The sequence below is a fragment of the Cibotium barometz genome, chromosome 60 (genome assembly GCF_041138505.1).
Source record: "Cibotium barometz isolate CiBa-2024 chromosome 60, ASM4113850v1, whole genome shotgun sequence".
NCBI classification, from domain to species: Eukaryota; Viridiplantae; Streptophyta; class Polypodiopsida; order Cyatheales; family Cibotiaceae; genus Cibotium; species Cibotium barometz.
Genome location: NC_141105.1, coordinates 20,413,567 through 20,424,867, shown reverse-complemented (window position 1 = coordinate 20,424,867; position 11,301 = coordinate 20,413,567). Strand labels below are relative to the sequence as shown.

Below are 11,301 nucleotides of genomic sequence, written 5' to 3'. Positions count from 1 at the left end.
AAATCTTAGCCATTTTTCCTTAATTTCGGCCGGTGAAAATACACTAGAATGCAGTTTTTTTCTAGCATTGAGAGCCCCAAGAAGTGTTCAGGAAAAACCGAGGTTTGGTGTCAGGTGAATGGCAAATTTTGAAAAATAACCTTCAAATTGCAAAAGTAAAAATTCATAAAACCTACAATTTTAATTATAATTTTGCTAAAAAAACCTTAACGTTGGGGAAAAACCTACAGAAATTTGAGGTTGGAGGTTTTCTGAATTGTTGGGAAAAATGTTTTCTGCAAACAGTGCCCCCAAGTATGTGACGCACACACACACACATTCTCTCTCGCACGTGCAACCGAAATATTTGGGCCTACGTTGACTTTCGGTTTTCAGTATCTTGACACACACTTGGAATGTTGTACAAGAGTCTATAATAAGTATGTTTCATGTATTGAGTAGGGCTGCGACATTACAGAACAGTCATTGTCGTAGCACAGCTAGTGTGTGTGTGTGTGTGTGGATTCCACAAAAAAAAAAAAAGTGTGTGTGTGTGTGGTGTGCACAGCTATGTGTGTGTGTGTGTGTGTGTGTGTGGTGGTGGTGCTCGGATAGAATTTTGAACCCCACGTCAAGAGGTTCACATGCAAGCGTTTAAAATAAAGACTTAAGAAAAAAAGCAGAGAATTAAACGTACTAGAACTCATTACAATTTGCATTAATTAACGGGCAAATAATTCGCTTGGGCTTTCACCCACGGAATCATCATCACCGCTTTTGCAGCAGTCTTCTCTAATTAATACAAACCTCTTTTCCTTTGATTAGGATATAATCTACTCCTTGAGCGCCTTAATAATTATCGAGGATTTGAGATGATTAAAGCCTCTGCATGGGAAAGGAAATTTACCTTGCAATCGAACCCAAGATTAGCCATATCGATTGCTTGCTTAATTCATGATCTGGCGCATAATTATCTCGCACAATTGTTGTTGGTGGCTGCTGTGGCTCCTGCAGTATTATCTGTGCGTGAAGCAGAGTTGAAATGCAACAGAATGCTTGCATGATCTGCATCCCTATAAGAAGGATCATTGGACTCCACCAGCAACATAATGTGCTGAAAGAAGGCAATATCACAAGGGATATTAAGGGCCCCCTTCTGATCAAACCCAAACTCTTCTTTTGCTTTGTCTAATAAAACACTAAACAAGGGGTGATTAAGAAAATTGGTCTTAACCAGAAACCTCCTCCTTTCTTCACCCACATACATAGCAAGATAACCTTTAGGAGTAGTTGGTTGCTTATTGTGGCCAGACGATGATCTTAATATCCTATAATCCTCTTTGGTAAGTTTATCAGCCTCTTCTTCTTTTTCTTCTTCATCATCACCTTCATTATCAGAGTGTTGGCAGCTTGAGAATGCTGCACACTTGGGTAAACTTAAAGAGCACACTAATGAGCTTGCAGGTTTCGGCCTCCTGGCGCTTTTGCTGCTCTGTGCTCTCCATCTTCTCACCATTTGCAGTAATTTGCTGGTTTTGATCAGGCCTTTGGTTGGATACAACTCACTGCGGGATCGATCTTGGCCGTGGCACTGCTTCAAGCTGTAATTGTTGATGGTGCTGAGATTAGAGCTAAAAAGCGCTGATTCTTGACTGTCTTCTGCAGCAAATCTGGATTTGGTTTGATCAGAAGCTTGAAGCTTGGTCAGCTTTGTCCACTCCTTACTCATTTGGTTGGGAGTTGAGGGAGAGAGAGAGAGAGAGAGAGAGAGAGAGAGAGAGAGAGAGAGATTATACACTCTTACAAACTTACAGAATATAAAGGCATTAAAGTAGAAATTGAAATTGGAGATTGATTGAGAGAGAGAGGGGGAGAGACACCACCACCACCACTACCACACACACACACACACACGGAGCTTGATTCAACAGTTCCCCTACCTTTCAGATCTTACTGCAACAAGCTTCTAGGCATATAATTCACCAGCTACACACATGATACTAGGGTGCTCGCCTGTATCAGACTCATGGACCACCTATAATAAATATGCTTCTCTTCCCTTTTCGCTCGATCTTCTTTTCTGCATCTCGTCAACCTCACGTCTGCACCCTTCAATAATTCATCCCCCTCTTATCATTCCAATACGCAAATATTCAACCCCAAAAAAAACACACGGAAAAATTGTTTATTGGAACATGGAGGATTGGAAAAGTGCAATTATATTAAAAAACAATTATATTCAAAATGCACTTTACTAATATAAATCTCGAATAAAATTTGGGCCGGGTGGAAATTTGCGTAATCTTATTCAAATAATAAATAAAATAAATAAATAAATATGTGAATGTATGTATGTGTGTGTATGTATACATTCATATATACTTATACTCACATACATAAATGTACACATACAAATATACAAATATATATTATTGGAACATGGAGGGCATTCTAATTGGAAAAGTTTAATTCTATTAAAAAACAGTAATATTCAAAATGCACTTTACTATTATAAATCTTGGGATGGGTGGAGAATTGTATTGAAGGGAAAATAATCTTATTCAAATATATTATAAATATAAATTAATATATATGTGTAGATTTTTATATATTTATACCCGTGTATGTATGTATATATATTTATACACATGCATATATAAATGTCCACATACATATATACATACATACATACTTGTAATGAGATATGTGTGTATACACATACATCATTACATACATACATGCAAATATGTAATGATGTATGTGTATATACACACACATTACATGTAATCATATATGTGTATACACAAACATATACATTATACATCATGACATGTATATAATGATGTACATATATGTAATGATGTATGTGTATACACACATACATCATTACATGTGTGTATGTATGTGTACATTTATATGTGCGTGTGTACAAATATACCATTACATGTGTGTATGGAGAAGTCCATGGCGGAAAACTCGATCGCTTCAGCGAGTCGACCGCTTATATGTGCATGTACATACACACATGTAATGGTATATTTGTACACACGCACATATAAATGTACACAAACATACACACAATGCCATGTAATGATATATGTGTATACACATACATGATTACATGTGTGTTATACATACATGTAATGATGTATGTGTGTATAAACATATATAAATCTACACATACACACACATATATAAATATATATATAATATTATATTATATTAAGTCAATGCAGATGATGCGAAGCAAATCCAGGACCAAATAGAGATATCTAATCGGCCGTGGGTGGCCACTTGTAAGCATTCAATCATGCAGGTGAGGTTGGATGCATACATTGTATCAGAATATATTAATAAGGTATCAGAATGAAAAGACAACGCAAAATGAGTAAATGATGTATATAAGTTTATTTTAATAAATAAATATAATGGATTAAGAGGGAGAAATAGTATCGCCTGAACAGATGCTGGTGGAGTCCCATCAATGGATAGATTGAACTCATCGTCGGGAGGTGGCAGACGTCCAACTTCCAAGGCTTTGGAGAGAGACATGGGGGGGGGAGGAATCTTTTCTTGGGTACTGCATTGCATGCTGGGCGGCGGACTTGATAGCTTATAGCTCTGTGTGCATGACTAATACTAACAAACTCTTATTCAACCTCACAATAACAGCTCTTAGTAAAATAGACCTTAACTAAGACTGTGGATATGTGTGTGTGTGAGAGAGAGAGACGGAGAGTACTAGGAGTGTGTGAGAGAGAGAGAGAGAGAGAGAGAGAGAGTGTGAGAGAGAGCCGCTTAACGTCGACTTTATTGATTCACAGAGACCAATCGACGGAGAGACTTGAACCCAGGTGTGTGTGTGAGAGAGAGAGAGAGAGAGAGGTACTACCTTTGCTAGTCAAAAACTTAGCTCCACTCAATAAGGACTTTTTTGTTTTCACCTCCCAAATTAACGTGTCTTTTTTGAATATTTTGGAAAAAGTTAAAAATGTATTCACCTCCCAGTAAGGGCTTTTTTGTTTTCACCTCCCAATAAGGACTTTTTTGTTTTCACCTCCCAATTAACGTGTCTTTTTTGAATATTTTGGAAAAAGTTAAAAATGTATTTTGACTTTCAAACTATTACACTAAGGACTTTGGAGGACCTTCACACATTTTCACAGACAAGTTCTCAAGTTGATGTGGTGGCAAGAAAACATTGGCTAAATAGAGTTGTTTGCGTTTCAACTATGCACATGGTCCACAGCCACTTGCATTAAAGGCCCACCATCGATAGACACACACAGGTATTTTTCGTCCGACATGGAAAGGTTGGTCTCCAAGCAAACACCTCTGGCAAAAAAAGTGGCAAAAACAAAAAAAACACTAATTTTGAGTGGGCTATGAAAATAAAATCGCAAAAAAAACACTACATACATATAAGGTATGCATTTTAAAAGATTCACCAGAGGTTTCTATACTTTCATATACATAAAAATCATACATTTGCAAATCCATCTATATTTATAACATGCTCATAACATAAAAACAATACATTATTTATGCTATAATAACATGTTCATATTTTTTTAATCTAGCTAGCCACCTTAGCTTGCCTATTTAATTGCTAAAATATTCCCTTCTAGCTCCTCTATACAATTAAATTGATATTTTGAAACCCTTTCTCATTCATTCATGTAATTGAAGGCATAATCCTTTGTAACATCTCACTCTAGCTTTTTGAACAAATTCATTCAAGGTCTTGCAAGCCTCTAAACTTCAAAGATGCTTATTTTATACCTTGAAAAGCATGTTTGATGTGTAAGGACAAGCCCTCCTCACATTACATCTAGTGTACGACTACACTCAGGTAAAATTTACATTACCAAGGGAGGTTTTGAAAAACTGCAAAGAAATTTATAAGTTTGGTACAAAAAGGGATAATTTAATTACTTCCAAATTTAGATAAGGGGTAGTTTTATTACTTCCAAATTTAGAAAAGGGATGTATTCAGGCCAATGCAAACTCAAGAATCGAAAGCATTGCAATTTAATTATTTTAGAACCTTAGTCTTGTACAAGTTTGAAGTACAACAAGCTTATCATCATCGTGCACTACTTAGCTCCTTGATTTGGGAATTTTTCTTTTAGTAGTGTTTTAATATTGTAATAGAAAATTCAAGAAAATGTACACTCTGGGAATTTTGAAATTGTCAGAATCCCATGAACTTTGGGAATTTCATTGCCTTTGGAAATTTCATTAATTTTATGAATTTCATTACCTTTAGAAATTTCATCGACTTTGGGAATTTCATCGACTTTGGGATTTTCATTACCTTTGAAAATTTCATTAACTTTGGGTATTTCATTGCGTTTGGAAATTTCATCACACTTGGGATTTTCGTTGCCTTTGAAAGTTTCACTACATTTGGGAGTTTCAATAAGTTTTTCTTTTGTGAATTCATATTAGTGCATAAAGTTTGTTATCACTTTGAAATAATAACATTAATTCAATATTAGATTCATTTAAAATTCTCTATATTCAACCAAGAGATATGCAAATCATGGTGCTTTTATAAACAACTTTTAGTGAAACAAGTATTGATAAATATATTATTTAACAACAATAATTCATACTAGTGGAAAAATGGTTCAAAGATAGTTATGCAAGCTTTGAAAAAATAAAGAACTACTTTGTTTACAACACTTCATGGTTAGTTTTCCATTGAATACTTATATGAATCTCTTTTTAAGCTATCTTGAGCCTTCATGCACATAGTTGTTGTGGTATTTTAATATTGTGAAGGATTTCATAGGTGTTTTAATATTGTGAAGGATTTCATACATACATAGTTGAGCACATATGCCAAGCATAATACATATTTTAAGCACATGTGGTTTTCGCTTCATCATAAGTTTGTTCCTTTCATCTTGGCTCTTGGTGCCCCTAGTTGGAGTTTTATCATAGTACAAAGATTTCATTTGGAAAACTCATTTTTTTTGGACTAGGCTAACATGCTTGAATTCTATATTTCAAATCCTATTGCAAGTGGATGTAGACATTTCCATATGGTTCAAATCCTTCAATGCCATATTAAACCCTTGAAAAATATCCACTTGCTTGCACACATCTAGTTTCACTAATCATGTCTCCCTTGTTTCCATCCTCTATAGCCATATTCTTGTGGGGCATCCATTTAGAATCGTTCTACATAAAATCATGAATAATTGCTCTTCTCATCTCAACATAATCTTACCCTTTTCTAAAATTTCCCTGTTTACATGCATTGCTCTTCTCATAGGTACCATGTTCATATTGCTCTTTGTAGCTATTTTTTGGATGCATTTTATACCATGCTCTACAACATATCTCTATACCATTTCTTGAGAATACATAATTCCTTTGAATTGTATCATTCATGCTACTACTCAAGATGTTTAATGTATCATAAAAATATATTTTTTGATCCATTCATGCTACTACTCAACATGCTACTACCCAATATACAGTAGTAGTTTGCCACAATGTCAACATTGTACAACAACAAAATCTCCAAGGCATACCTACATATATAACAAAATCTACTATAACTTATTCATTTTGGGTTATCTTTTGATCAAATTTAATCCTCTATATAGGTGTAACTACGTATATAAATAAAAGAAATAGATATTTTTGGATACAAAACCAATTGTACTAGTAGCACTTTAGTTATAAGCAAACATCCTAGTTTTGGACTTATGTCTAAAACATTAGGTTGGGTAGGGTGAGATTATATGAGTTATGGACCTAAATCCAAAACTCGAGAATTATATTTAGGTTGGGTGAATAAATGATATTTAGTTTAGTTATGTATGATGTCTTTAATAAAATGGGCTAAAATTAATAGAGCTCAATCAATACTTGGGTAATTGCTTGAGCCCTAGAATTATTTTGTAAGCTTTGGGCCTTAGTCCAAAATTTTAGACTTGCATTTAGGTTAGGCAAATAAATGATATTTAGTTTAGTTATGTATTATGTCTTCAAAAAAATGGGCTACAATTGAGCAATTGATAGAGCTCAATCAATACTTGGGTAATTGCTTGAGCCATAGAATTATCTTGTATGATGAGGGTTGTAGAGTTTTGGACCTTAGTTTAAAATTTGGGCAATTGATAGAGTACAATCAAGAATTGGGAAATTATTGAAGCTCTAAATTAGCCCTGATGGTCTCTCTAAAGAATTGAACCTAAGTGCAAAACTTGGGCACAACTTATTTAGCTTAATCAAAATTTGGTTAATTGATTGCTTGGTTGATTGATAGAGCTAAAAAATTAGAACTTGATTAATTGATTGAGAAATATATTGATTACGTGCAATGGCTTTAAAGAGGACTTTCATCCAAAGCTTGTGTAATCTCAAAAGATTGCGATTTTTGTCCTAAAATTGGGGTTGGGTAGGATAAGACCCTTTATGAGTTGTTATGGACACACGTCAAAAACTTGGGGACTACATTTGGGTTAGGATGAGATTTAGAAATGTGTCCAAACATGGGCACTTGATAGAGCTCAATCATACTTTGTCACTTGAGCTCAAACATAGTTTTAGTAAATGAATAATTATGTCCAATTGCTCCATAGAATTGGACTTGTACCTAAAACCTGGTTGAATGATTGAACTCTAAATTGATTATATGCAATGATGTCCAATTTCTTCATAGATTTGTGTCAAAATTTTGGTAAATGATTGAGCTCTAGATTGATAATTTCCAATTGCTCCATTTGGTTGATTGATAGAGCTTAATCAGAACCCGAGTTAAGCTATAAATTGATTATGTGCAATGGCATTAGAGATTTGTGTCCAAAACTTTGGTATCGGATTGAGCTCAAAATATTTGGACATGAATGCGATTTAGAAATGTGTCCAAACATGGGTACTTGAAAGAGCTCAATCATAACTTTGTAAATGATTGAGCTCTAGATTGATTATGTCCAGTCACTCCATAGATTTGGACTTGTGTTCAAAAATTGGTTGATTGATAAAGTTCAATTAGAACTCAAATAAATGATTGAGCTATAGATTGATTATGTTCAATGATTTTAGAGATTTGGACTTGTGTTCAAAACCCGAGTAATGGATTAAGCTTGAAAAATTAGGACTTTCATCCTAAAATTGAGTTTTGGACCTGCTACATCCAAAACTTGGGTAATGAGCTAAAAATATTAGGACTTTTGACCTAAAAATGGGTTTGGGTAGAATCATTAGGGAAAAAGGGAGCTCATTTTGGGGCCTTTTACGGTTTGGAAAAATAAGCTCTCAACCAATGAACAGAGGGCCAACGTAACGTTGGAAATTCACAAAAATAAAAGAAAATAGATAAAAGAAACAATATTTTATGTAGGTACAAGCGTGCTACATTAATGTGGAGATTGGTTTTTTATTCTCACAAGATCTTTGGACATGAAGATAGAATCTAGTCTGACATTTTCTCTGACAAGGGCCTTCCCGCTTCCACCTCCCTTTGAACTTTGAATTGTTGTGCTGCCTTTCCTTCGAAAGGTCTACCATTCTTTTCCAAAACTGCTCCCTTGATCCTGTTTGGCTTAGAGTAAGATGTTTCTTGTCAACTATCTGTCTGCCCACTTTCTCTTTCTTGAAACTTCACTTTGTTATCTTGTTTACATTACTTTGCTGTGGTTACAGATTCACAAGGTATCCATGGTGAATAAAAACTATGGTCGTTCTTGTGGAAGACGCTCTGTGGGATGATAATGCTATGAAGGCAGAATTATACCACACATCCTTACCCCGTCGACCTGCTTCTTCTATTTCTTCGGTAGAGAATTCAAGTACAGTCAAAACGGAAGGAACTTGGGAAAGGTTTACTGTTTCGAAAGGAGCATGGGTGCTCATGCAACCTAGTAAAAGAAAGAGACCCCAGACAAAAAACATTTTCTTGGCATCATGGAAGGGAAGAGTACGAGATTTTAAAATCACCAGAGGAAAGACATCGGTGAAAGAAGTTTTGATTCAGCACGTGTACATGCATAAAGAACTTGTCTTAGGAGACTATCCAAATGATCTTCCGCAACATAGGCCTAATTGTATATTTTTCTATTGTGGTTTTGTTCTTTATGAGGTGCATGGATTTTTAAGATAAAGCTTTCTTTCTTTGCTTATTGATATTCTTGTGTTATTTTATTTCAGATTTATACCCTTCATCGTATGGGACATGGCAAAACATCGAGATGTTTTGCATGGATCGATAGGAGAACAACAATACCAAGGTCGATGTGCAACAGAGCTAGCTCAATCCGGTATATTTTTTACTGATCATTTTTATGAGTTGCTGGACAATGCAAACACACATGGTGTGTTAAGAAAACAAGACCTTCCAGCATGGAATTCAGTGGATTGGCCTCTCCCACATTTTAGTGTTACAGAGGCATATAGAGCCAAGCTTTTCAAAGAAGTACAGAAAGCTCTGAGGCCCAATATTACCACAAGGATAATAAAAATTTCTTTATGCATGCCTCTCACAGTTTTTGTAGTCTTGTTTAATACCTTTCCAGTGAAGGTTTCAAAAACAATGTTCACAGTTAAAGCAACAAGTCTGGCATGCATGCCACAATTTTTGTATAAAGGTTGGGATAAGAAGACATGTAGTTCAGTGTTTTGTGAGGTTGTCCAACCTTCTATGCAACTGAAGTACATGGTTGCATCACAAAATTTCATTTTTTCTTTTTATTATAAGCGCAGTCGAATGCTAGGTACAAAACTAGTCCCAATGGATCAAGATGAAGATTCTTTTGGTGCAGAAAATAAACTTCTTGATATTGATGTTGCTAGTCAATATCACATTAAGACAATGTTGCTCCCTAGCTCAATTGCGCAATGACATTCTATTTGAGACAGAAGGTTCTATTTCAAAGGACTTTTTATTTATCTACAACAATAAGAAGGTATACCATGTGACTTATCCTAGTCTCATTAAGCACTGCTATTAGTTTACTTTACCCTATTGTTTCATATTGCTTTTTTGCAGGTGCTCAAAAGAAGAGAGAGATCAATAAAATGCAAAGACATTGAAAATTTGAAAATTGAGATAACACAGACTCCATAAACAAAGGTATTATATTCAGAAATGTAAAATTCTGTATAGAAGTGTTTAATTATATATGTAGAACATATTCTTGACAACAATTTTCTATTTATCTACAGGCTGATCTAGAGGCTGCTCTACATGGTCCAAGCTCACCGTATCATCTTTATTTGGAGAATCTACTTTCTGCTGCTCCATCCTGTCGTGTACAGTCTCTTGGTGCTGCTCCATTGTCTCCTCTACTGCCCCTGGAGCATCTGTTTGCTGCTGCTCCATCATTTCCTCAATAACATCAGCAGCAGAGCAGGTCCTTGTTCTTGTGGCTTCTCCTCATCAGCACTAGGTCCTTGTTCTTGTGGCACCACATCTGCATCATCTGTGTCATCAAGGTGTATGACACCTTCTCGGACTTTAGAGCTCTCACCCAACTCGACAGTAGTTGGTACAATAGGTTTGGGGAAGGCATACTTCAAAAACTTCCAAATTATATCAGCTCTGAAACTATACACATAGCTCGAGTTGAAGCTATCTTCTCTCATCTGCAATGAGATATGATGATTTAGAACACTTTGTACCAATATCAAATTTTTTGAAACTAAATGAAAATTATTTTTTCTTACAAGCTCTGGCTGTCCTATCTCAAAATAGTTTGAAAGTATATATTTGGCACTAATCAGCACTCTCCAGCCACACAGCTACTTGAATCATCTTGTTGTGGTGTCTGGATAGTTGGAAAGATATGTTAGAAACTGTTAATGTCTGAACAAAATAAAATTATTCAATAAGTTCAAAGGCATAGCATGAAATAGACATCAGTAGAGGGAACAACTTTCTACCTCTAAATCTATTGGCTCTATTGAATCCAAAAGATTGACATTAGGAGGACACTGATCCAATGCATCTAGAAGTCTTCTAATACAACTGCAATACATATAATTCAGCTAGTGTGCATTAAATCCAAATAATGAAGTTTAAAGTTAAAAATAGCACACAAACCACTTACAATTTCACCTCTCTGTGTGTGTTTCTAAGAGAGTTGAATAAAAAGCATTGCTTCTGCTGGATGTCAATAGAAGCAAAGCTCCAGTGGTCACTGCATAAGGAAAAAAGCATTAAGAAATCAAAGGCTACAAGAGTACTCAATCTTGAAGGAAAATCCCAAAAGAAGCAGCCACACACATACTTGTTATGGTATGGAAGTAGCAAAATATCAACATGATCAAAATCACAGTGTCTGAACCAATTGGAAATATCCATGG

At 35.3% G+C, this 11,301-nt stretch overlaps 1 protein-coding gene across 1 annotated transcript; it reads right to left on the bottom strand.

Moving 5' to 3' along the window:
• Positions 1 to 756: 756 nt before the first annotated feature.
• LOC147605097 (uncharacterized) lies at positions 757 to 2,014 on the bottom strand. The gene has a single exon (XM_086794117.1). It carries the CDS (start codon positions 1,706 to 1,708, stop codon positions 950 to 952), a length of 759 nt encoding a protein of 252 aa, XP_086650243.1. The 5' UTR covers positions 1,709 to 2,014; the 3' UTR covers positions 757 to 949.
• Positions 2,015 to 11,301: the final 9,287 nt, after the last annotated feature.

Excerpts from the sequence above, each read along its gene's own strand:
- LOC147605097 (XM_086794117.1), bottom strand. The coding sequence starts at position 1,708 with ATGAGTAAGGAGTGGACAAAGCTGACCAAGCTTCAAGCTTCTGATCAA.